The following is a 27855-nucleotide window of genomic DNA, read 5'->3' as shown; positions in this document are numbered from 1 at the left end:
ATCTGTGTATGATATGTTCAAGTTCCAGGCAACTACTTGTACATTTATCAAGTTAAGCAGCACTTCAGATGTTTGTGAATTGGTCTTTCATTTATGCCTTCATTTTATGCACTTGAGCTTTCAGAATGCTCAGAGTAAAACTATACATTCATAATATTGTAGTCTTTAAACAAAATAGATGCTATTTATTGGATTACTCATGGACCACAACACATGTCAAACATCTCTCTTTGCCAGAAGGCTGCACCTACATCAAATAAATCTGTCCAAAGGCAAAATCACTTAATGGTAAGTGTATCAGGGCATATGGAGAAAAAGGTGAGTGTATATTACAGTTAAAGGTTTATTGAATAATAAGATTTGAGCAACTGAATGACTTAATCTGAAATGCATGTCAAATAACCTGAAGCGTAGGTTTTTAGTGTTATTCAGTAATACTATGCTTTCCACTTGAATCTTGATAAATGCTTACAATATACAATTCTTGTTACCTTCTACCCATCTATCTCTACCTTCCTTTCTATAGCTGATAATATACTCAGGCCCAGTGACTGAAAAATGGAGAAGTGCACGAGGTGCTCTACCACATCAGAGAGCATGCAACTAGTTGTCAACCAAGTTATGTACACCAGGCAAAAACAGGAGTACCAGGGCAAAGAAATCCCATACAGGTGGGGAAAGCTTGGCTATATGGTGTTGGACTAAATTAATGGATACATTCAAATCCTGACCTAGATCCAGTTTAAATATAACCACAATTTGTTTTAAAAACACAGCTTCTGCTGACCCCCAATCTCGTTTGCATGATTATTCAATTTACTTCTGCACTGTCCATTGACTGCATGTTTTGCCAAACTGTTACCTTTTTTGAGATAAAAAGTCTCCAAAATCGAACTTGCAACTAATTAGTTCCTTCAAACCACCTGAAAGTATTTTTCTTCATATATAATACAAGGTGTCTTTAACAAAATGGTTTATTTTGTAAAGAATTCTTCAGTTCCAAGAATAAATATTGTTTACAGTCATTGAGCTATAGGAAGAGTAAAATCTTCACAACTGGTGTCCATGCAGTTCATTTGCAGGAACAGCAAGACTTGCTTGGTCCAAAGCCTGAGATCTTCCCTCAGCTGCAATAAGACCTGGTAAATTTGAATCCACGCAGTTTAACCAAAAGTTTGCACAACTTGCATGATAGTGACAACTATTGTAAAGCACTGAATTTACCTTGCCCTGTAAAGAAAGAAAGAAAGAAACATGAAATAATTCTGCTGTGGATACTTAAAGACGTTGAATATACTTTCAGGATAATCAGCTATGGTTTGAAAATTTTAAATCATGCATTGCAAAGCCTGCAGCATTTTCTTTATTTAATATAAGGTTATTAATGGGGGGCATCTATTCCAAAACAATTAAAATTGCACCCAGCACAGAATTAGGAGTTAAGTTAGTACATAGGTTAACCAAAGCCACTGAGGTAAAGTTACATCATGAGGAGAGGACAAATCCTGAAAGCAAAACCATTTGATGTTAAAAATCCACAGCATTGCAAGGAAAATGACATGCAAATGACCTGCGTCCATTCAATTTTAGCAATCGGCCCCAAGGTTAAATTCAGCAAACATCCAGTCAGAATCGTCGGTACTTGCATTAAGTTCATTCGCTGTTCTGAGCAGGCACACTCCACAGGTTTCATTCTGACCATTTGCTGAATCGGTTACCGCTGAACAGTCAGGGGTCAGTTCTGAAGACTGCAGAATATGAAAAGAGAAACTTCACATTAGCTAGAGAATCGCTGCCTACTTTCATTAACCAAGTAAGTGTACTTTTGTCCATTGGATTTATGTAGCTGGTCAGGTATTATAGGATAAATTCATTGTAGCAATGCATGGAAATAAACGTGACTAATGAATTGGTTTGCAAATACAGAAAACTGTCATAGTCATACCGCACAGAAAATGGCCCTTTGACCCAGCATGTCCATGCCGACCTACACTAATCCCAATTGCCCGCTTAGGTCTATCTAAATGTATGATAAGATTTCTTTATTAGTCACATGTACATCAAAGCACACAGTGAAATGTATCTTTTGTGTAGAGTATTCTGAGGGCAGCCCACAAGTGTCACCACGTTTCCAGCGCCAACATAGCATGTCCACAACTTCCTAACCCGTACGTCTTTGGAATGTGGGAGGACGTTGTGATTTTATCCAATTCCACCACCTCTTCTGGCAGAGGGCTCCAGATAACATCCACCCTCAACCCTCAAATCCCCTTACAAATCCTTCCTCTCATCTTAAAACTATGCCCTTTTGTTTTTGATACTTTATAAGGGGAAAAGGATTCTGACTATTTACCCTATCAATGCCTCTTACTTTATATACCTCTATCAAGTCAGCCCTCAGCTGCCTTCACTCCAGGGGAAATGAGCCCAGCCTATCCAATCTCTCCACATAACTAAAGGCCTCCAATCCAGCCAACGTCCTGGCGAATCTACACTGCACTGTCTCCAATGCAACCTATAGTATGGCGACTGGAACTGCTCACAATACTCCAAGTGCTATCTAGTCTCCAAACTTTTATGGAGACACAAGAAATTCTGCAGATGCTGGAATCTGGAGCAATACACAAAAAGTGCTGGAGGAACTCAACAGGTCAGGCAGCATCCATGGAGGGAAATAAACAGTCGACGTTTTGGGCCGAGACCCTTCATCAGGACTGGAAAGGCCGAGACCCTTCGTCAGAAGCCAGAATAAGAAGGTGGGGGGAGGGGGAGGAGCACAGGCAGGCAGGGGATACGTGAGTCCAGGTGAGAGGGGGAAGGTAGTGGGTGGGGGAGGGGGAGAAGATGTAATAAACTGAGAGGTGATAGGTAGAGGGCTGAAGAAGGAGGAATCTGGTAGGAGAGGGCAGTGGATCATGGAATAAAGGATGGGGGAAGGAGAGGAGATGGGCAGGTCATCAAGGCGGGGGAAGGGAGCCATGGGAATAAGGGAAGACTGGGGGAAGAAGGGGTGGGGTTATCAGAAGTTAGAGAAATTAATGTTAAGGACATCAGGTTGGAGACTCCCATGGCAGAATACAAGGTGTTGTTCCTCCAACCTGCGCCTGGCCTCAACGTGGCAGTAGAGAAGGCCATGGATAGACGTGTCAGTGTGGGAGTGGGATGTGGAATTGAAGTGGGTGGCCACTGGGAGGTCCTGGCTGTTGCGGCAGATGGAGCAAAGGTGCTCAACAAAGCGGTCACCCAATCTGCGTCGGGTCTCACCGATGAACAGGAGGCTGCACCGGATGCAATAAATTTGTGTATTGCTCCAAACTTTTATATTCTATGCCCTGACCTATGAAGGCAAGCAATGCCATAGGTCTTCTTCATTACCCTATCATCACATATTCTGCCAGTGACCAGTGGTGTTCTGCAGGGATCTGTTCTGGGACCCCTGATCTTTGTGATTTTTATAAATGACTTGGATGACGATATGGAAGGGTGGGTTAGTAAATTTGCAGATGATACAAAGGATGGAGGTGCTGTGGATAGTGTAGAAGGTTGTCGTAGGTTATAACGGGATATAGACAGGATGCAGAGTTACACGGACGAGTGGCAGATGGAGTTCGATCTGGATAAGTGTGAAGTGATACACTTTGGAAGATCGAACTTGAAGGTGGAGTTAATGGCAGGATTCTTAGCAATGTGGAGGAACAGAGGGACCTTGGGGTCTAAGTCCATAGATCCCTCAAAGCTGCCATGCAAGTAGATAGGGTGGTTAAGAAGGTGTATGGCGTGTTGGCCTTCATTAGTCGAGGTATTGAGTTCAAGAGCCATCAGGTAATCTTGCAGCTCTATAAAACTCTGGATAGACCACACTTAAGAGTGTTCAGTTCTGCTCATCTCATTATAGGAAGGATGTGGAAGCTTTAGAGAGGGTGCAGAAGAGATTTACCAGGATGCTGCCCGGATTAGAGAATATGTCTTAGGAGGAAAGGTTGAGCGAGCTAGAGCTTTTCTCTTTGGAGCCACAGAGGATGAGAAATGACTTGATAGAGGAGTATAAGATTATGAGAGGCATAGATAGAATGGACAGCCAACACCTTGTTTCCCAGGGAGACAATGGCCAAAACCAGAGGACATCCATTTAAGGTGAGTAGAGGAAAGTCTAGGGGCGATGTCAGAGGTAGGTTTTTCACACAGAGAGTTATGGGTGCCTGGAATGCACTGCTGGGGGTGGTGGTAGAGGTTGATACAATAAGGACATTTCTAAGACTCTTAGATAGGCACATGGATGTAGGAGAAATGGAGGGTTATGGGCCGCGTAGGTGGGAAGGGTTAGATTGATTGTGGAGTAGGTTTATATAGTCGGCACAACATCGTGGGCCAAAGGGCCCATACTGTGCTGTACTGTTCTATGTTCTATCTACCTGTGTAACCATTTTCAGGGAACTATGGACTTGAACGTTCCCTCTGTTCATCAACATTCCTTAGCATCCTACCATTTACGGTATATATCATACCCCTATTTGACTCCCAAAAATGTATCATCTTGCACCAGTCAGGATTAGAATCCATGTGCTAACACTCTGCCCAATTTTCCATCTGATCTCTATCCTGCTGTAGCCTTAGACCTTCTTCTTTGCTGTCCACACCACCACCAATTTTTGTGTTATCCACAAACTTGCTAGTAATTTCTCCTACATTCACATTCCAAGTCATTAATATACATCGTAAACGACAAGGGTCCAAGCACTGACCCCTGCGGTACACCGCTGGTCACAGACTTCCAGTCAGGAAAAAAAAACATCTTTCCACCACTACCCTCTGCCGCCTATCACCAAGCCAATCTTGGATCCAATTAGTCAGCTCACCCTGGATCCAATGTGCCTTTACCTTCTGGACCAGCCTACCATACGGGATCTTGTCAAATGCCTTACTAAAGTCCATATAGACAATGCCTACCGCCCTTCATCAATCTTCCTGGATATCTCCTCAAAAAAAATCAAATGAATGAGACAGGATTTCCCTCACACAAAGCCCTGCTGACTAATCCTGATCAGCCTCTGCCTTTCTAAATGTGCATAAGTCCTATCCCTTAGAATTTTCTCCACGAATTTCCCTGCCACTTATTTAAGCCTCTAGTAACCTGGCTTATCCTTGTTCCCCTTCGTAAATGAACGAGCACCACTGGCTATCTTCCTGTCTTCTGGCACTTGACCTGTGGCTAACAAAGACACAAAAATCTCCATCAAGGCCACAGCTATCTCCTCCCTTGTTTCCCATTGCATCCTGAGATTGATCTCATCCAGACTTGGGGATTTATCAACCCTTATGCATTCCATGGCATCTAACACCTCCTCCTTCTTAATACCGACATACTCCAGACTGTCAAATCACCCTTCCCTGAATTCCCCATCTTCCACTTCCTCCTCCTTGGTGAAGACAGATGAGAGTTATTTACTTAGGACCTTGCCCACATTCCCTGACTCCACACACAGATTACACCATGGGTCCCAAAGGAGACCCAATCTTTCCCTGGCTACCCTCTTGCTCCTGATATACTTGGAATATCAGGAGCATGGAATGTCTTGGAATCCTCCCCTTAATCTTACATGCCAAGGATATTTCATCACCCTTAATGCTCTTCTAATTTCTTTCTTAAGGTCTTTCCCACACCCTCTGTGTTCTTCAAGAGACTCACTCAATTTTAGTTGCCTAAACCTGTCGTGTGCTTTCTTTATTTTCCTGATCAAACCTTCAATATCCTTTGTCATCCAAGGTTCCCTAATCTTGCCATTTTTGCCTTTCACCCTTACTGGAAAATGCTGGCCCAGAACTCTTAATAACTCCGTTTGAGAAGACTCGCAGAGTCTTGACTTTTTCTTCCCCTGAAATGCCACCTTGTTCCACTAGATGCCGCTAGGTGGCAGCTGATACAAACATTGGAAATGCTGAAGGAAGGCAGGAAGTATTTGAAAAGCACAGAAAGCTGATATGACCAAATTTAAAGGATTCATTTATAACATGATATTCTGCAAGTCCAGTCTTTTAGAGTAGGGAGGTAGACCTATGTGGGTGTCTAAACTGCAATGGAATCAGGAAATATCATGATGAGCACAGTAGTGTAGCAGTTAGTGTAACACTTTACAGCGCCAGCAACCCGGGTTCAATTCCGGCCACTGTCTGTAAGGAGTTTGTACGTTCTCCCCACGTCTGTGTGGGTTTCCTTTGGGTGCACCGGTTTCCTCCTACATTCCAAAGACATACGGGTTAGGAGCTGTGGACATGCTATGTCGGCGCCGGAAGTGTGGCGACACTTGCGGGCTGCCCCCAGAACACTCTATGCAAAAGATGCATTTCACTGTGTGTTTCGATGTACATGTGAGAACCAAGGAAATAGGAGCAGGAGGAGACCACCTGACCCTTTGAGCCTGCTCTGCCAGTCATCAGTTTCACAGCCATCGGATGCCAGGGAGCCATTTTCTGCACTCCACATGTCCCATGATTCCCATCTAAATCAATCAATTGTTTTTGATGAATCAACAACTGAGCTTCCACAACTCTCCAGGGTACAGGGGAAAGATTTAATAGGGACTTGAGGGGCAACTTTTTTTAAACACAAGGGGTGGTGTGTACGTGGAATGAGCAGCTAGAGGAAGTGGTTGTGGCCGGTACAATAACAACTTTTAAACAACATTTGGACAGGTACATAGATAGGGAAAGTTTAGAAGGTTACAAGCCAAAAGCTGACAAACAGAACTAGCCTGGACGGGGCATCTTGGTCGACATGGACCAGTTGAGCCAAAGGGCCTGTTTCTGTGCTGTATTACTCCATGACTCCACAGAATTCCAAAGATTCACCACCCTCTGTGTGAGGAAATTTCTCCTCAATTCAGTCCTAAGTAGGCTACCCCTTATTCCTGATACTGCCTGGTTCTAGACTCCTGACCCATAGAAAACATCTCTCCTGCCTCAAGAATATCAAACCCTGTAAGAATTAGTGCAGGTACATTCATTTTTCAGAAGCACTTGTATATCTTAATGCTGATCTGCACAGAACAAAAATCTGGGCTTTATATTTACAGCAGAACATGATTCCACTGATTGTCCAACCAATTAACTCACAATTTTCTACATTTAAGGCTGGTTGTTCCGGTAGATAGAATCTTGTTTATCCCGGGAGTTATAGAGCCATACAGTACAGAAACTGGCCCTTCAGCCCAACTAGTCCGTGCCAACCAAGTTATCCACCTGAGCTAGTTCCATTGCCCCACATTTGGTCCATACCTCTCTAAACCTTTCCTATCCAGGTACCTGTCTAAATGTCCTTTAAACATTCTAATTGTACCTGCCTCTACCACTTCCTCTGGCAGCTTGTTCCATATACACACCCTCTGTGTGAAAAACTTGCACCTCAGATCCCTTTTAAATTTTTCCCCTCTCACTTTAAGCCTATGTCCTCTAGAGAATAAAGCCCCAGCCTATCCTGCCTCTCCTTATAGTTCAAGCCCTCCAGTCCCAGTAACATCCTCGTGAATGTTTTCTGCACTCTTTCCAGCCTAACGACATCCTTCCTATATCCAGGTGACCAGAATTGCACACAGTATTCCAAGTGCGGTCTCACCAACGTCTTGAACAGCTATAACATGATGTCCCAACTCTTGTACTCAGTGCCCTGACAAATGAAGACAAGCGTGTCAAATGGCTTCTTCACCACCCTGTCTACCTGTGTCTCCACTTTCAGGGAACTATGTATCTGTACCCCTAAGTCCCTCTGTTCTACAACACTCTCCAGAGCCCTACCATTTATTGTGCAAGTCCTACCCTGGTTTAACTGACCAAAGTGCAACACCTTGCACTTGTCCAAGTTAAATTCCATTTGCCATTCTCTGGCCCACTTCCCAAGTTGGTCTAGGTCTCCTTGTAAACTTAGATAACCCTCTTCACTGTTCACTACACCACCAAACTCAATAAGGTGGTAAATTCATTTGTGCCAACCTGAACTTTTAGTGAATTTTGGAACATTGAGTCCAACTCACAGCAGAATAGTGAAGCTGAAAGTGAAAGCAACTCCAACCAAAAAAAATCCTGCACTCTACTTGGGAGGGAAAGTTACCATTGCTGCTCACAACACTGGTCCTGCTGGGCTTGCCCTCCTGCAACTCCCACACTTGTCAAGGTTCCTTTGTCTACATTCTCACTCTCTAGCTGCTCCCATTCACTCACTAACCAGATAACCTTGTTCAGTGTTGGATTCGACTGTTTTAAGTAGTTTTTTTTAACACGTATAGTGTTTAATACACCTCAAGTGGCTGTACAAGGAATGGCTGCTTCTTAGCTTATTGGTTCGTCCATCAGGTGAATATGTGTTTTCTCATTGGTTGGTTTTGCCACAGGTATCTAATAGGTTTTCTGATTGGACTATTGTTAGCTTAGGAGTACCTCTTATCTCAGGTATAAAAGGTGTTGTTTTTTTGCTCATCACTCTCTTGCCTCTATCTCTCTCTTCTCTCGCTCTCTCTTGCTTATCTGGCTCTCTCTCTTGCCTCTATCTCTCTCTTGCTCTCTTCCCCCTGGCCCTAGCTCATTTTAATTCTTTTGTCTCGGTTCATCTCCGAGTAGTAAAGCTAGTGCCATGTGCTCTGTGACTGTTTCTTTGTTTTAAACTTTTCCAATATAACTTTGTGAAGCACCAAGTTGTTTTCAACTCATCCTTGGACTCCTGAAAGAACCTGCGGATTCGAAAATAACAGATCTGACAACAGCTTATCCCCAGTTACACCCCATCAGAGACATCCCCCTCCCCCACCATCACTGCAGCTTCCAAACTTCTTCTGAGTCCTTTGCGGTTCTGACAAAGGGTCTTTGACCTGAAACATTAGCTCTGTTCCCCTTCCCACAGATGCAGCCTGATCTGCTATTTCCAGCACTTTCTGTTTTTGTTTTAGATGTACAGCATCTGCAGTTTTTCTGATTTTCATAAACAAAAGAATGTCCAATTTACAAAATAGAGCAGAAAAACATGCCCAGCAGTCAGACTGGATGTATCCTCCATTCCCAGAGGAAAAAGTAGAAAAATAAATCACAGACAGACAACTGATACAGACCGAGAAATCAAGTGTTCTGAAGTTGTAGAATCCAATATTGAGTCCAGAAGGCTGCAATGTGCCCAGATGGATTACTCAAGCTTGCTTTAGGTCTATTGTAATAGTGCAGGAATCCACAGACAGATTGGTCAGAGTGAGAGTTGGGTTGGGAATTAAAGTGGCAAGCAAGGGGAATCTCAAGGTCGTCCCTGAGGACTGAGTGCAGGTGCTCCACAAACAAGCATCCAATCTGCATTTGGTTTCTCCAATGTAGAAGAGACCACACTGTGAAAACCAAATGCAGCACACTAGACTGTAAGAAGTGCAAGTGCACTTGCTGCTTCATCTGGGAAGACTGTCTGGTTCCCTGGATAGTGGGAAGAGGTAAAAGGATGAGTGTTGCATGACCTGCAGTTGCAAGGGAAAGTGCTGTAAGAAGGGGGGTGTGGTGGGTGGAATGGAAGAGTGGACCAGGAACGGTCCCTGTGGACTGCTGGAAGGGGAGGACAGGGGAAGATGAGTCTGGTGGCAAAATTTCTTTGAAGGTGGCGGAAACTGCAATGATCTGTTGAGTGTGGAGGCTGGTGGGGCGGAAGGCAAGGGCCAGGGGAACTCTTATCCTTGGTCTGTCCCAGAGGAGAGGGGATGAGAGAAGAGATGCAGGAATTGGATGATTGCAGTGAAGGTCTTTGTAAACAACGGTGGAGGGGAAGCCACAGCTCAGGAAGAAGGAAGATGTTTCAGAGGCACTGTATGGAGGCACTGCATTGGAGAAGGGGGAACTGTGAGAATGGAATAGAGTCTTTACAGGAGGCAGAGTGGAAATGAAGAGTAGTTCAGATAGCTGTGAAGTTAGAGGTATTCATTAATACAGCATGGAAACAGGCCATTCGACCCATCTTGTGCCTGCCAACCATGGTGCCCACCAAGCTAGTCTCATTTGCCCACGTTTGGCCAATATCCCTCTAAACCCCTCCTTATCCATGTACTTATCCAAATGTCTTTTAAATGTTGCTATTGTACCTGCTTCAACCACTTCTTCTGGTAGCTCGTTCCACATACGCACCACCCTCTGTGTGAAGAAGTTGCCCCTCAGGTCGCTTTTATACCTCTCACCTGACACCTTGAACCTATGCTCTCTAGTTCTTAGTTCCCCTTACCTGGAAAAAAGGCTGTGTGCCTTCACCCTATCTATACCCCTAGAGCCCTATCTACAGCCCAAGTTTAGCAATCTAAAGTGAAGTGACTAAAACAAATTAATGAAGAGCAGGTCCCAATTGTTCTATGTGTGACATGAATGCATCGGTGCATCAATGCTTTTATTAAAATAACAATATAAGAATCATATGAACAATCAAAGCATTTTATTTTTTATACTAATGCCGCAGATGGTCATTTCTAGACTTACCAACATTTGTAAGACAGAAGGGCTAAGTGAGAGGAAAGCTTGTAGGTTGTTCCAGATTAGTTCAATGTCCCTCAAACAATTATGGAGTTTTTCATTATCAATACTCAGTTCCTTCATCCCTCCTTCCACTCGCTTTGCCACTTTATATACCTCATTGACACCTAGGAATTGCAAGGAGAATTTGGAACGTGATAATATGCAGAGACAGCCATATTTTCACAATAAGCCGCAGATATGTGCATCAATCAACAAATTAACTATAGGGTTCCACAATCTATTAAGTTATTGATTGCTTTGTTTATCACATAATAAAAGAAATCTAAAACCACCCCAACCCCGACGTTATGTGGTGCCCTTCTTCCTCTGCCCTGATGCTCATTTCTTTGGTTGGGAGTCTTCACCACAAGAAATGGAGCATTCTGACTGCCAAATTCCCAATCTATCTGGACCCCTGACTCCTTAACCTTTGTAGATCAACATGTTACAAACTGCTGGGTGTGACTTTGCCACCTCAATTTTTCCTATCCAATTTTCTTGTTCTAACTCATCCTTGTCTGAACTTGCAGAATTCTGTTTATTAAGGATCAGCCCCACCACTGTCCTCAAACTTGCCAAAAAAGGAGGTGCTGTTGCTTAGTGAATGGACCTCTATCTCACTGAAATCCTGCTCTCTGACACATCCTCGTCCCTTCCTCTGGATCTCAACTCTACCAGAGCATGAGACCTTGTTTCCCAGTCACTAACCTCATTTCCTCCACAGCCGCCAACCTCAGTCCCCCAACACTCAGCCTGCTTTTACCTACCCTTTAAGATCCACAGGCAGCACAATCCCATTAGATTCACTGTTTCAGCCTGTTCTTATCCCACAGAATTCTTTTCGTCCTACCTTGAATCTTTCTCTCACTGTCCAATCTCTTCCCATCTACATCTGTCACAGATATGAATATATGATGTCCTCCACCACTTCACTTTCTCTTTTCCACATCCCAGCTGGTTCACTTTCACCACTGACGCCCAATCCTACACCAGGATGACCGGAGGGTTCTTCAGTTCTTCCTCGAACAGAGACCCAACCACTCTCCCTCCATTACCACTCTCCTTTGCCTTGAAGCACTCAGCAGGGCATCTGTGGAAAGAGAAACCATTCTGACTAAGTGCCTCAGATGTGAAACGTTGACCCTCTTTCTCCTTCCATAGATGTTGCCCGACTTACTGAGTATTTCCAGCAATTTTCTGTTTTTATTTTAGATTTCCAGCATCTGCCTTTTTTTGATTTTCACCCTCCTTTGCCTGTCTGACCTCGTTCTCACATGGAACAACTCCTTTAACTCAACTCACCTCCTCCAAACCAAAGTTGTAACTATGGGAACCCATACATGTCCAACCTATGTCTATGTTGGATATTTATAAGACTCCTCGCTCAGTCCTACTTAGACCCTCTCCCTCAATTCTTTTTCTGGTACACTGATAACTGTTCGATTGAGGTTTAGCTTAGGGCTTGTGTTAAGGCCTGGTTTTGCTACAAAAGACCTAATTACAGTGCTCACTTATGTTCATACCTCAGGAAGCAATGCAGTATGATCTGACCGAAAAATATCGTAACACCTCAAAAATGTACCAATTTTCACCTTTTGCTAAATAATTTGAGTGCAGCTGAGAAGATTTTAACCATGGTATTTGAGGGATATTTTACTTTGCTGGCTGTACTTTAAGGGGCCCTCTTATACTTACTTTTCTATATGTAAATCCGGACAACTTGTGTTGACAAGTGAACGGAGGCTTCTCAGCCAAGCTTGATCATGTTCTTGGAGAACTTCCAGATACATACTTCTGTTTAATTAAAAATTAAATGTATAGCAGAGCCACGTTTCCCTTCTATAGGAGCACAGATGCAAATTAAACCTTCTTCTCAATGGCGAGATTACTTAACAGTACAGAATCCACAGATTTTCCTTGTTCATATTACTCAACCATTCATATCCAAGCAGCTAAGCACTCAAAGAGGTCAACGTTTATAATTAATGATTAGAGGAAAAAGGTGGGCTTAATCTTGTACAATTACCTCTCTATTTCTCCCTCTAAACAAGATGTACAGGACAGATAAGTAACAGAAATGAAAGTTAAGGTTTTATAAACTACTTGTCAAACTTGGTTGAGCTTTCTATCCCATTGGAATTGCAATTGGGTCCATTTCCCCTTGGCATGTTCTAGAATACCAGGTTCCAATCAGAATTTGCCACAGCAGCAGCCATTCCCATTCAGCTTGGGTTTCAGATTATCAATGTTCCCAGTACCGGGAAAGTCAACTTTACAAAGCCATTCATTAATATTTCATAAGCAGGGATGCTAACATGTCTAATTGTACTGGTGCTGCTTAACAATAAATTATCATTCCCTGGAGCAGTATCTAAATGTATATATTTTTTTCCTCCTATCATGAAGCTACTTTAGTTTAAAAAGGTTCTACCTCCCCAGACAAGAATGATCACAAGGTGACATGCTCCCAGGACCCAGTCACTAGTGTGCATCCAGCTGCCAGAAGACACCCATGAATAGTCCATGAGTAATTCAACATGGAGGTGGTCAGAGGCATAATGCTAACTTTGATACAAAAGTTGTTCAAGACAAAAAAGCTTGGGAAATATTTGAAAATAATAAACATTACAGAAAAAAGGGTCAATCCAGCTAGTCCCACTGTGTAGCAACCTCATTCATAACAACGGGATGAAGCACTATTTCTCCAGTGTATGTTGCTAACTCGACCATCTCTGTTGCACTGAGTACTGGTAACAAAGATACATTGATCATATTTCCATAACAACCTGGGTTTATTTACATAAAAGGAGGCAACAGAAAAGTACTTCCTTTCAAAGAATTGCTCAGTGAGTAATAGGATGGGGGTGTTAGTCATCGGTTTGAAGAAAGTAAACATAACCAAGAGCCTGTAAACCTCAGACACCGTTCAGCACAAGTTACCGGTGTTGTCTTGAAGGCACAGATGTAAGAGATAGTCATCACTTCCTCCCAGTCTTGCTACTGATATCAGTGTGTGCAAACTTAAATTCTGAACCAAAAGATTCAGGTGGTCCTTTTCACTAAATAATTCTTTAACAAATGGAAGTGTAAAAAGTTACACAATCATAAGATCAGTTTGCACAGAGAGCCCATTTGACTCAATCCTTCCAGTGTCTCCTTCCTTCCACATCTGTCTTCTACACTTTACAGCACCCAGCAAAGTCTTAAATTAATCCAAGGTGATCTTGTTCATATCCCAGTCCTAAACTAACTTTATAACACTTAATTTGTGCCTTTCGTTCTGCTGTATCCCGATGACTTTGTCCAGCCCATTAAATATCCTGAATATCTTCCTGGCATTTTTCTCTGAGCTACCCCTAGTTAACACTGTAGAGCCCCATTCAATCCATGTCAGATTATTGCTGTAATTAGCATTGCCTGGCAGCATAATAATACTGAGATTAAACCATCTGCAACCATTAATAAAAGTAGTTTTAAAAATCTGAATGCTTGCTGTAACTTATAGATGACCAAAATACATCAGTTCCTGCTCCATGTCACACCATGCAGGCTTGGAAATGTATTGTTGTTCCTTCTTCATCACTAGGTCTCAATCTTGGAACTCCCTACCAATTAGCACAATGGAAGACCTGCAGGAATTCAAGGAGGTGGTTCACAACCACCTTCTCTCGGGGATTTAGGAGTGGACCATAACCACTGGCTTTTCCATTGACACTCAGGTCTCAGAAAATGAATAAATTAAAGAAGACATTCTGGCTGTAAATGTGGAACATCAACTTCAAAACAACAATTACCTCCATCTAATTAGCACCTTTAACAAATGTCCCAAAACACTTTGCAGATGTATTATTAAACTAGGTTTGTCAGTAAGCTCTAATGATTCTGCTGACACAGGAAGAAACCATTGCCCTTATCTACTTAAGTGGCTCTGCAGTTCCCTAGATAGTTTCTTTATGACCACTAATTTGTGGTTACCATGTAGGACATGATAACTGGGACATTATGTAGATCAATCCCTGCCAAGCATAATTCATCTATAAGTAACCAAACTGGGAGATATTCTACTCTGTAAGTTTACTAAGCATTTCAATTGACTGGTCGGAAATGGAAGGATTATTTTGCTTTGCACTTGCTATCAAAGATTACTTGACAATGCTCCTGTGAAGGGCTTTGGGTCATTTTATTAAAAGCTCAATATAGACGCAACCCATTGTTACTAATTCAAATTTAACAATTTGGGAGGTTTAGGATGGGTAGAGGTAGGCTTTAAAGAAGATGTGGAGGAAGAGAGGGACCTCTAGAATCCAGGCCCAGGAGAGGTACCACAGTTGGCAGATGGACAGATTGAGTATGGGGATGATCAGAAATGGAGGAGCACGGAAATGGCAGAGTTGCAACATGAGAGGAGACACAAAGAACTGAAGGGGATCTAAAAAAATCGAGACAAGAGTAAGAGCAGAGGCTAGCACAGGTTGGTGATCACAGGAGAAAGGATTTATGTGCGTACATGATTAGGTCCAAGACAGAATGCAAGCAGAATGTAGAGTGAGGCCAAGTTTATAGAGAGTGGGAGACTGGCCAGGAGAACTCTGGAGTGGATGGGTCCAGAGGTAACAAAGGGCACGGATGAGGCTTTCAGCAACAAATGGGTCAGGGTGGTGATAGCAGCTGGGATCATCACTGTTTCTTACCTGAGATGTAAGCAACTCCCTGTGGAGACTGAAGCACCTCACTGCACACAGATGGCTGGCTGATTCCACACAAAATATCATTCGCATTTCTAATGACCTAGAAAAGACCACATCAGTGATAAAACAAAATCCTTTAAAAGTAATTTTTTCATTCAATTTCCAAAATTTTAGGTCGACATCTGCACTTTATGGAGCTTCTAGACACTTAGATTACATTAGACCATTCTGAGGTGTTCAGGATTCTTGGTCTGGATGTGCCTGTTGTCAAAGCCTTACAGCCATAATGGATGAAGTGACTTGTTTGCTGTTGGCCTCTGGGGATTAGTTGGGCTTAATAAACAGGGTTAGGTTTGTTCAGATGTGTCAATTATCTTTCCCCATAGATAATTAGTTCACTGTTTCAACCAGAACAACAACATGTAGTTTATTAACTCTCTTTAAAGACAGTAAAACATTCCATCACAGGAACATAGTCAAAAAAAACTGGCACCAAGCCAAAGAAGGACACATTAAAATCAGCAACAAAATATTTGGTCAAAGGAGTGGGTTTTAAACCAGAACCTGAAAGAATGAGAGAGAGGTGGAGGAGAGATCTGGGAAGTAAGCAGAGGCAGAGAGATTTGGGAAGCAAGTTCCAGACTTTGTTTACTTTGTTGAGGGCATGGCAGCTGTAGGGACAAACTGGGAGATGTACAGCAGCAAGTTAGACCAAAGTCTATTCTTATTCCTATGTTCTTATGTTTTATCTTCTGGCCTAAAACTCATGAGCATATTTTTGAAGAATGCACAATTCCACTTATCCAAATTGAGTTATTATTGCAAAGATCCAGTCTCTATCCTACCCTGGGACCACTACCACTTAAATAGAATGGAATATTGATAAACTTCCTAAACATGCCCAACTGGAATTACCTTACCAGTTGGGACAATGTCTTACTGGGCTCCAGCCCCCAGAGACAGCTTGACTTTTGGAAGACCCATTTAATGATCTAGGCTTGTCAATCATTGTTACATATCCTGGAATATGCCTTATTTATCTGCGCTTTAAATCGTCGAATCGGCTACAATGTTTGGATTCATTTTTATTCTCACATTGAAGACTAAGGGAAGATGGTAAAATTGGACATTTAAGAACAATCATAAATGTAAAATAATAAAACTAAAGTCAATGGGAAGTAGGGAAAAATTCTCCAATGCCTGGAGTTACATTTAGCAGGAAGGGAGATCAACGTGGGTGTTGAAGGACAGTAATGTTTCAGGGCAGTTTCCTGAGCCCAGCCATCTTCAGTCGATCCAATGACCTTCCTTCCATAAGGTTAGAAGTGGAGTGTTAGTTGATGGCTGCAATCAGTTCCATTTGGACACTAAAGCATTCTGTGTCTGCACATTCAGGCGTGGGCTGGTAAGTGACAAGTTCATTCATGCCACACAAGTCCCAGGCAAATACCATCTCCAACAAGGGAAAAGTTCATCACATCCTCCTGACATTCATTGGCATTATCTTTGTCAAATCCATGAGCATAAATATCTAATATGTATCTAATAACGTAAATATCTAATATATCTAAGAGCTATTACAGAGTCATGGTTGCAGGGTGACCAGGACTGGGTGCTCAACATTCCAGGTTATGCAATATTCCAAAAGAACAGGCTAAGAGGGGAAAGAGGTGGGGTAGCAAGGAAGGTGTTGAGTCACAATATAGAGGCAGTGGATAGTAATGTAGAATGGGTTTGAGTTGAAATCAAGGACAGCAGGGGGAAGAAGAAATGGGTGAAAGTAGTCTATACTCCCAGTAGGGTGGAGCATAAATGGGGAAATATCTAGGGCATGTTTGAAGGGAGCTGTAATTGTCATGGGAGATTTTAATCTACATATTGATTGAACAAACCAAACTGGCAAGAGTACTGTAGAAGAATTTGTGGAGTGCATCAGGGATAGCTCCTTAGAGCAGTATTTTATGGAAGCTACCCTGGGACCGGCTATTTTAGATTTGGTCATACGTAATGAGGAGAGATTAATAAGAGATCTTGTGGCTAAAGATCCCCTGGGAGGTAATGACCACAATATGACAGAATTGTATATGGAACAAGCTGCCAGAGGAAGTGGTTGAGGCAGGTATAATAGTATCATTTAAGAAGTACTTGGATAGGTACATGGAGGGGTGGAGCTTAGAGGGATATGGGCTAAATGCAGGAAATTGGGACTAGCTGGGTGGGCACTGTGGTCAGCACAGTCTGGTTGGGCCGAAGGGCCTATATCCATGCTGTATTGCTCTATGACTCTAATTCCAGATGCACTTTTAGTGTGAACAGAATAATGCCAAAACCAGTGTCTTTAACTTAAATAAGTGCAATTATAACGGTATGAAGGTGGAGTTGTCTAAGGTGAACTGGGCAAACAAGCTAAGAGCTAGGTCAGTAGATGAACAGTGGCCCGTATTCAAGCAGCTGACCATGACACTCAGCAAGAATTTATCCCAATTAGAAAGAGAAACTCCATGAGAAAGAGGCACGATCTGTGGTTAACAAAGGAGGTCAAGGATAATGTTAAATTGAAAAGCAGAACATACAAAGGGGCAAGGGCTGGTGGTGGTTAAGAAGGCAAATGGCATGTTGGTCTTTTTTGCAAAGGGTTTGGAGTTAAAGAATTGGGAGGTTTTGTTGCAGTTGTACAGGGTGTTGGTGAGGCCTCACCTGGAAAATTGCATTGCTTTGGTCCCTTTACCTAAAAAGGGGGAAAGTAACATTGGAGGCAGTCCACAGGAGATTCACCAGGTTAATTCCTGAGATGATGGGGTTGTCCTATCAAGAGAGCCTAGACAGTTTGGGTTTGTATGCCTTGGAGATAGAAGATTAAGGGGTGACCTTATTCAAACATATAAGATCCTAAGAGAGCTTGACAGGATGGATACACAAAAAATTCTGCAGATGCTGGAATCTGGAGCAATACACAAAAAGCGCTGGAGGAACTCAGCAGGTCAGGCAGCATCCATGGAGGGAAATTAACAATCGACGTTTCGGGTTGAGATGTTTCCACCAGTGGGAGAGTCAGGAACAAGGGAACATAACTACAAAATAAGAGGCAAGTCGTTTAAAACTGAGGTGTTCTCTCTGAAGGCGGTGAATTGCTGGACTCCTCTGCCCCTGAGGGTGGTGGAGGCCACATCATTAGATATATCTGAGGTGGAGATAAGTAAATATTTGGAAGATCAAGGAAAGGGGGTGATGAGATTTTTGTAAAATAAAGGGCTCAAAGGGTTAAGAATTCAGGGCCAGAGCCGCAGAAAGCTTAAAAAGTGCTGAAAAAGTTGGTGTACAGAGGGTATGAACACACAATGTAAGGATAACAGGATGTGTAAGGAATGAATAACAAGTCCTTGTTTGGTAAGAACTTGTCAGCAAGCAGTTGCAGATGTCCTCGTAGCCGAGAATAACAAGAAGTACAGATTAAGGAATAACTACTGTAGACATTGCACACCGCCACAGAATGTGAACACCCCCATCTCTCACGTACGCGAACTGTAAAAACCTGCTAGCTAATCAATGTACAGACAGACTCCCTTGGACTCTAACCAACTGTAGCCAACAGTAAGTCGGGGTAACAATGTAGTTCTCTATCTCTGCAGAGAAATGAAGAAGTTTGGTCCTGAAAAGGCTCCTGAGTGATGATCTCAGTTTATAGTAATTAAGAATTTGGCAATAACAGGGGGTTATGGGGAACTGGCACAGAAGAAGAGTTGAGGCCAGCATAGATCAGCCATAATTATATTGAATGGGTTGGGGGGGGGGGGGGGGTACTTTAAGGACCAAGTGACCTACTCCTGCTCCTATTTTCTTGTATTCTTGGGGATCTCCATTAACTAGACAAGCAGATAAGTGGGCCAATCACATATGTATTCTAGCTACAGGAGCAGGTCCCTAGCTGGGCATCCTGTGTCAAATCTCTTGCTGTCTGACTCCCCAAGAGTCTTTCCACCAGTGGGATAGAACACTTTCCATTTTCCAACAGCACCCAAGAACATCAGAGTCATTCAGGCCAAACTAGCCTACCGTCTCCACTACCAGTGCACTGTGGCTGCAGTGTGTTCTGCTATAAATTTCCCACACTCCCTCGACAGCACTACCTAAACCTGCCCCCTCCACTGCCTCAAAAGACAAAGACAGCAGGAGTGTGAAAATTCCATCACCTCCAAATCACAAAACATCCTTCTATCATCATTATTGGATCTAAATCCTGAAACCGCCCACCCAGCAACACAATGGGAGAAGCATCACAACTCAACTGCAGGAAGTTTAAGAAAATGACCCACACTACCTTCTCGAGGTCACTTAATTGGTGCTTTGTCAGAATGAATAAAGTAAAAAAAAGTCATTTCTCTTGATAAGCAAGGAATTGAACATGCACCATGGTGACAACGAAAACATGGAAAACCTAGACAGTACCATGATAAGCGTGGCATGTCACCTGTAGGTTTTAGAAACATTGAAAATAGTAGCAGAAGCAGGCTGCTTAGTCTGTCATTCAACACAATCATGGCTGATCTGCAATCTCATGTTCCTGCTCTCTCCCCATACCCCTTGATACCTTTTGTGTCTAGAAATCTATCTAACTCCTTCTTAAATACATTCAGCAACTTGCCTCTACTGCTTTCTGTGGTCCACAACCCTATGAGCGAAGACATTTCTCCTCATCTCAGTCCCAAATGTCTGATCCCATATCTTGAAAATTAAAACAACACTTGCTGAGTTAAATCACAATATTGGTCCTATAATTAGCTGCATCGAAAGGGAATTAAAAAATGTTTTATCGCTTTGTTAATGGCATCTATCAAAACTTTCAATGCTGAAGTCAGCAATAATTAGGAGACCACAAGTACCATGGAGTTACATTATCAGTACAGTTTTACATGACTTGCATCTTAGGTTATGAAATGGTTCCATAAGACAGAAAATGAGTTAACCCAACATCAAAAGATCATTGCACAATTTTTTTTGAGAGCAAAAGGAAGTAACAAAGTAATTGATTGTGCTTCTCAAATCCTAGTTGTGTTGGAATAAAGAGCTAAAAATTCCCCCGAGGATAAAATTCAGCTTTGGCAGGGACACAAAATGCGTGTGAAGGTTGGATACACCCCACATGATTTCCTTCATCATTAGAAGTGGTCTGTATGTTTGACAGATTTAACTTTAACCATAATGTTCTTTTTGTTTCCCAAGCTGGTTAACATGAGCGATATTGGAAACATATCTCTAGATTCCCAAATGCACCAGAAAACCTTTTTCAGTTCCCCCTACCAGCTATCCATATACTTCTGTATAAGGCTGCAAATTTAGTATAAGCATTTATTAAATTTTATTGTTGATTACCCAAATTATTAACTAGAAATGAGACTTCACGGTCTTTTAAGTAAAAGCAAAATGTGAAGAGAACATAACTTTTTTTTAATTCTGTAATAAGAGATTAGACTCAACATTTTCTTTTGAACTATGATTCAGGATACTTCCATTCCACAGGTTGGGTCTCTGTTCAAAATAAGGTCCTCCAAGTTAAAAAAAAGACTTAGAATTCACTATCCTGTCAGAGAATCATTGAGTCAGATCTGTACAGCAGAGAAACGGGCACTTCAGTCCAACTTGTCCATGCCAACCATGATGCCTATCTACACTAATCACATTTGCCTTCATTAAACCCGTATCCCAATGGTCTGATTAGTAAGTTTGCTGATGACATGAAAGTTGGTTCAGTCATAGATTGCGAAGAAGGTTGTCTAAGGAGTCAGAGGGACATAAATCAGCCAGAAAATTGGGCAGAGTGGTGGCAGATAGAATTTAATCCAGACAAATATGAGGTAATGGGACATCAAATACTGGCAGGACATATACAGTAAATGGCAAGGACCTTAGGAGTGTTGATTATAGAGAGACCTTGAGGTGCAAATTTCATAGTACCCTGACAATGGTGACACAGGTGGATAGGGTAGTGAAGAAAGCATTTGGCATGCTTGCCTTCATAGGCTGAGGCATTGAGTATTAGAGTTGGGACATCATGTTGCAACCATACAAAACATTGGTTAGGCCACATTTGGAGTACTGTGTACAGTTCTGGTTGCCGCACTACAGGAAGGATGTGGTAGCATTAGAGAGTACAGAAGAGATTCACCAGGATGTTGCCTGGAATGAAGGGAGGTAGTTACAATGAAAGACTGGATAGGTGGGTTTGTTCTCATTGGAATGTAGAAGGTTGAGGAGTGACCATGTAGAAGTTTACAAGATTATGAGAGGCATAGATAGGGTAGATGAGTTAGAGGCTTTTTCCCCCGAGGGTGGCAAAGTCTAAGACTAGAAGACATAGATTTCAGGTGAGGGCGGGGGAATCTTAGGGTCAAATTTTTCACAGAGAGGATGCTGGTTATCTGTAACAAGCTGCTGGAGGAGGTGGTAGAGGAAGGTACAATTACAGTGCTTAACAGGCATTTGTCCAAGTCAAACAAAGGTCCCAGTACTGATCCCTGTAGTACACCACTGGTTATAAACCCAGCCAAAAAAACAACCCTCTTCCACTACCCTCTGCCTCCTTATCACCAAGCCAATTTTGGATCCAATTTGCCAACACACATCAGATCCCAAGTGCTTTAACTTTCTGAACAACCCTACCATGCTGGATCTTGTTAAATGCCTTGCTGAAGTCGATGTATACCATGTCCAGTCACCCAGATCCCCATCAGTTTTCTGATCATATGAGGCAAGGATATTATGGCACTGTAGTTGTCGGTTAATATAAGCAAAACAAAACGTAATGGGTTCTGATTATTCTGTGCAATATTACTTATTGACATAATACTTTTAACAATTTAACAAATCCTTTAAACATTTCCTTATTTTAATTGCATAATGCGAACTTACTAATGTCCAAAAATACAAATTATAACATTTCAAGTATAAGTGATTCATTAAATTTCAGATAAATGATTTTTTTTTGTTAATGCTTACCAAGAAGTCTTTAGGGAATGGGAATTTTTTTCCTCCATTTTAGAGGTCTAATGTCACAAATAAGCATTAAAAAATAGTAAGCACAAAGCAGCAAGTGGAGAATCAATTTTCCCTTGCTCTATTGTCGCAGTGGAGTCTGACATCCCCACAATGTATCCTCTAATTAAAATAATTGGTTCTTGGCAATAAGAGAGAACAATAGCAATAATGAATAATGATGTAAGTCAACCAAACCATTAAGATAAACATACTTTACCTTATAAATACCATCGAGACATCTTTGTAAATGGTTGACTTTGGCTTCCATGATGCACAGAATGTGAACACTGTCGGAATGAAAATTTATTTTTTTAAGTTAATGCAGGTGTGAAACAAATTAAAGTTGTGCTGTAGCACTCAACATGGGTAGATTATCTACAGGAGCAAGTAAATTGTTAGACATGTAACGGAGCAGTACTTCTTGAGAACTTTTCCTCTAGAGGTTCAGCTTTAGAAATTGACTTGGGCTGGGTTTCCAGATACCATCCTGTGGTGAACTAAACAGTATAAAACAATAAGCAATTTGCTGTCGGATGCAGATGATCAGGAGCACTTTATAATGCTGCTCTCTAATCACAAATCTTGCTGTTTATCAGAATTCCAAAGGATTTTTTATAATTTGTGCCTCAATGCGAGACCTAGTGCATATTTTATAAAAGCATGTTAAGAAACAAACTATGTTGCACAGGTTATAAGTTATAGAAGTTCAATCTTTTACTTCATAGCTTTTCAACATTCCTGTACTTGTACTAGTTTGATTATGTCCTTCTTACTGTTGTAATTATGCAAAACCTATGGATTACCAATGTACTACATGGTATTTAATGATGGCAAAACAATCTCACAGCAACATTACTGAAATTATAAAAAAATTAAACCAATTGAATTTTTTTTTACTGACTGGTTGACATCTGGAATGTGCTGCCAGAGGAATCAGGTACAATTACTATGTTTAAAAGGCATTTAAACAGACACTTAAATAGACAAGGCATAGAAGTATCCGGTCCTAATTCGGGCAAATGAGATTAGTGTAGACGGGTAACAAGGTTGGCACTGATGTGGTGAGTTGCAGGGCCCGTTTCTGTGCTGCACAACTCTATGGCTCTATAAGTATTTCCTCACCCAACCTCACCCTTCTCCTGCTATCCCCAAACATGGAATGGAAGAAATGGAACAAATCCAATTCCTTGAACATAAAGTAGGGAAAGATTAGATGGGAGGACTGGTAAACTGGGAAATTATAAACCAGTTGCAGTCTATAATGTTTGTTGTGGGGAAGTTTTTTTGAATCTTATATCAGAAGCAGAGTGAACAAGCACTTGAATAAACAAATTGACCAGAGAGTCTCAAACTGACAAACTGAATGATATTGAGAAGGAGAAAAGCAAGTGTCCATGGACTATTTTATATTGACTTCCAGAAGTCATCCAAAAGAGTTCCACACAGGAGATTATCATAAATAAGCATGCATGGAATTGGAACAACCTATCAACACGCATTGGATTTGGAGCTAGAGTAGGTTCTCAAGGTTCTAAACTGGGGCCTCAGCTTCTCACAATATTTTTCAATGGATGAAGGAATAAACTGACTCTTTTCCAAGTCTGTAGATGACACCTTGTAGCTAAGTTTGTTGATGGCACACTAAATAGTGTAGAAAGGTGTAGGTAGAAATTTACAAAGGGATGTGGATAAAGCCTCCACAAATGGAATTCATCATGGGTAAGTATAAGGTCATCTACTTTGGACCAAAGAAAGGTATTTTCTAAATGATGAGAACTGGCAAATGTGGAGGACAAGGGCACTTAAATATCCAATTACAGAAATCCAGTAGATAGTTATGAAAAGAATTTCTAAAATCCAATAGAATCTTGCCTTTCACGTCAAAGGGACTGAAATTCAAAAAGGTGCAAGTTACTGTATAGTTTCATAAAGCTCTGGTTAGATTTCATTTTGAACAGTGTGTTCAGTTCAGGGTACTTTATCTGATTCAGATACTGTATATTGGCCTTTGAGACAGTCAGAGCAGATTCATCGGAATGAAACCAGGGCTAAAGGGCTTAACATCCTTTTAGTAAGGAAGGAAGGTCTAATTGATGAAGGGCAGATAGAGGGAAAGTTATTTCCTCTGGTGGAGGAGCCCAGACAAGGGATGATATCAATTTTTAAGATAAGATGTTGGAAGCAAAAATCTTTGACATCCTTACAAAACAATGGTTAAGTTTCATTTGGAGTATGGTGAGCAGTTCTAGATGCCACACTATGGGAAGGATGGGATTGCGCTGGAACGGATGAAGAAGAGATTCACCAGGGCGTTATCTGAATCGGAGGATTTTAGTTATAAGAGAGATTGGACAGGCTGGGCTTGTTTTCCCTGGAGTGAAGGAGGCCGAGGGATGACCTGATAAAAGTATACACAGATAGGCACAGATAAGGTAGAGAGTCAAAATCTTTTCCCAGTGGTAGGGATATCAATAGCAAGAGGGCATAGATTTAAGGTGACTCCCTCAAAGGGGATCTGAGGATAAGAGGGGTTGACATCTGGATCAAGCTGTCAGAGGACGTGGTGGAATCAGATACAATCTCAAGACATTTAGACAGACACTTAAGTAGATAAGGTGTAGGATACAGATTTAATGCAGGCAAATGGGATCAGGGTAGATGGGCATAAAAGTCAGCATGGGCTGAGGGACCAGTTTCTGTGCTGTATGACTCTATGAGCCATGTGTGTTTGACATTCTCGAATGTTCCATTGTACCTTCGCTCAGAAGATATTGTGGGGAAACAGAGTACAAGCCCGTTTGTGGTGCTTTCCTGCTTTCACCAAAATTGCTTCTCAAGTCAGGGATGTCAGAGGTTCTGCTCCCTTGAACGACAACAAGGTCATCCATCAGTCGAAGCCCACTGACACATGTTAAAGGTGACAGATGGGTTTACTGGAAACTATTTTCTCTGAAGTTGCAGAAGTATTGAACAATGGGAGACAAGCATCAAATAATTAAATTAATTTAAATGTCAAAACTGAGATTGATAGATTTATGTTTGGTAAAAGCATTAAGGGTTACGGAATCATGGGTTGTGGATAAAGAAGCAGATCTGGCTCAGGTTCCTGCTGACCTACCACTGTTCTTGCACTTCAAAGCATCAGACTTAACAGTCTGTAATGTTGAGAACATGAAGTATCATATTAAGTTGGCAGTACTTCAGAACATTCTGCACCTGGTTATAAAAAGTTATAGTAGGTACAGGGTGTTCCACCTACAGGCCTTTCATAATTCCAAACATTAGCAGTCTAATCACTACCAACAGGTAATAACAAGTCATCTTTCCAAAGGTTAGTTTATCTTACATTTTTAAATTTGCAGGAATCTACATCACAGCAAGCAATTTTTGAAGTTGAACCTCTCCTGGTAGGACATCTTTTTCAGTAGCTCAGTGATGTCCTCACAAAATTAAGTTTGACTTAGTTATATTATTGTCCAACATCCAACTGATCTGCCTCATTTTGATATACGAGGGCAAAATCTAAACCTGGAACTTTACAATATTTTTACAGCATTTAGAGGGACATAGATCAGCTGGAAAATTGGGTGGAGTGGTGACAGATGGAATTTAATCCAGAGAATGTGGGTTAATGCATTGTGGGTCTTCTAATACTGGCCAGACATGTACGGTAAACTGCAGGGACCATAGAAGTGTTGATATACAGAGGGACATTGTGGTGCAGGTTCATAGCTCCTGAAAATGGTGACAGGGGTGGATTGGGTAGTGGAGATGACTTTTAGCTTGCTTGCCTTTATAGGGAAGGGTATCGAATATAAAAGTTGGGACATCATGTTACAGCTACACAAGACATTGGTTAGGCCACACTTGGAATACTGTGTGCAGTTCTGCTCACCACACTATAGAGAAAGGATGTGGTAGTGCTAAAAAGAACCCAGAAGAGATTCACCAGGACTTTGCCTGGAATGGAGGGCTTTAGTTGCAAGGAGACATTGGATAGGTTGGGATTGTTCTCACTGGAGCAAAGGAGGCTGAGGGGTGACCTTATATGAGTTTATAAAATTATGGGTCCAGACAGGGTAAATAGTCATGATTTTTTTCCAAGGGCTGGAGAGTCTAAAATTAAAGAACATAGGTTTAAGGTGAGAGGGGAAATATTTAAAGGAGATCTTTTTCCCACACATTGGGTGGTGGTTATCTGGAACAAGCTGCCGGAGGAAGTGCTAGATGCAGGTACAATCACAGCACTTAAAAAGCATTTGGACAGGTACATGGATAGGAAAGGAATAGACGGATATGGGCCAAATGCAGGAAAATGGGATTAGTGTAGATAGGCATCTCAGTTGGCATGTACAAGCTGGGCTGAAGGGCCTGTTTCCGTGCTCTTTGACTCTAAAACTATTGATTTTAAAATAGTTTTGTTATGGTTTATAATATTTCAGCCTCTATCTTAATTTCATGCATTTGTTTCAATCTTTAATTTGTGCTCTTTATTTATTTTTTAAAAACTGTCTTTAAAAAGTTCTTTATTGTCACAAAGCATCTGAATAGCCAATCGCAAACACTAAGAATTCCTTTGCACCAATGCTGAATGACAACCAGTGTTAGAAAAGGGACTAATGCATTGTACAAATACTGCTAGGTTTCGGGGGCAGTTAACCTAGTTGTCAGTGGTGAGACTGGTTGCCTCACTGCTGACAGGCAAAATCCAGCGCCCAATAGTGTGGTTTCAGCTGGAAAGAAGAGACCTAGGAGTGATCAAATGTTAAAAAGGATTTACTTGTGTGTAAATGGTACGTTAACCTCAGGCATTATCACTAATTAAGAACATTAAAAGTGTTAACACAGATATAAAACTTGGCAGCCAATTTGTGTATCAGAAGATCCCACAGACACCAATGAAATAATGAACAGATAATCTGTTTCCAGGCCATGTAATGTTTTAGAACCATGTGAGAAGATAGGTAATGCCTTATTTAAAATGTTGCATGCCCTCAGTACTGCACTTACACTCTCAGATCCCTTGTGTCGTACTTAAATCATGATAACCTTCTGTCGCAAAATAGGGATTGCTACCATAGATCCAAGATTTACAGCCTCCTGTAACAGCACAAGAAGTGGTGAACTGCTGTTGTCACAAGAAGACAGATATTTGTTTCTGGCACCAATTTTTATCTCCCTTCGCATAGTAAGATTGATTCTGACTCCTCTGTGACCTGAACGTTTGTTAACAAATGGACCATATGGATGCAAACAATGTTATAAGATTTATAGATCAATTTATCTTTTAAAAAATATGCTATAGATCCATTACATTAAAACACTTTGCATTTCACATTCTTTTCTTACCATACTTGTAAAGTGGAGACTTGTCTGTCTTCAGTCAGTCAGCACCTTGGAGTACATTTAGTAATGCATTTTGTACTTGACAAGTCACCAGCAAAGTGGAGGTTAATTAAAACAAGTTTCAGCCAGCAGTTTCAGAGAATATAAGCAACTTAAGAATCCTCCACAGATGAATCTCAAAACGAAATGGACCTAAGCAGCTCAGTCCAGCTCATTTCATACAGCACTCAGACATCTAAAGCATTTTTCCAACAGCTGAACTAAGGGAAGTTAA

The 27855-nt window shown here is 41.6% G+C and overlaps 1 protein-coding gene across 3 annotated transcripts; it reads right to left on the bottom strand.

Moving 5' to 3' along the window:
* Window positions 1-156: 156 nt before the first annotated feature.
* LOC127579468 (synergin gamma-like) lies at window positions 157-27855 on the bottom strand. 3 transcript variants are annotated; one of them, XM_052032300.1, is made up of 6 exons: window positions 27585-27855; window positions 22453-22522; window positions 15207-15303; window positions 10480-10640; window positions 1647-1748; window positions 157-1230 (listed from the first exon to the last, which is right to left on the bottom strand). In XM_052032300.1, exons 2-6 carry the CDS (start codon window positions 22501-22503, stop codon window positions 1051-1053), a joined length of 591 nt encoding a protein of 196 aa, XP_051888260.1. In that variant the 5' UTR covers window positions 22504-22522; window positions 27585-27855; the 3' UTR covers window positions 157-1050. The 3 variants fall into 3 exon arrangements, with proteins under 3 accessions (XP_051888260.1, XP_051888261.1, XP_051888262.1); XM_052032301.1 differs by having other exon boundaries at window positions 27590-27855; XM_052032302.1 differs by having other exon boundaries at window positions 1102-1230; window positions 1571-1748.

Source organism: Pristis pectinata, chromosome 17, assembly GCF_009764475.1.
Source record: "Pristis pectinata isolate sPriPec2 chromosome 17, sPriPec2.1.pri, whole genome shotgun sequence".
Lineage (NCBI taxonomy): Eukaryota > Metazoa > Chordata > Chondrichthyes > Rhinopristiformes > Pristidae > Pristis > Pristis pectinata.
The sequence above is the reverse complement of the archived record's forward strand: the minus strand, read 5'-3'. Positions and strand labels throughout refer to the sequence as shown.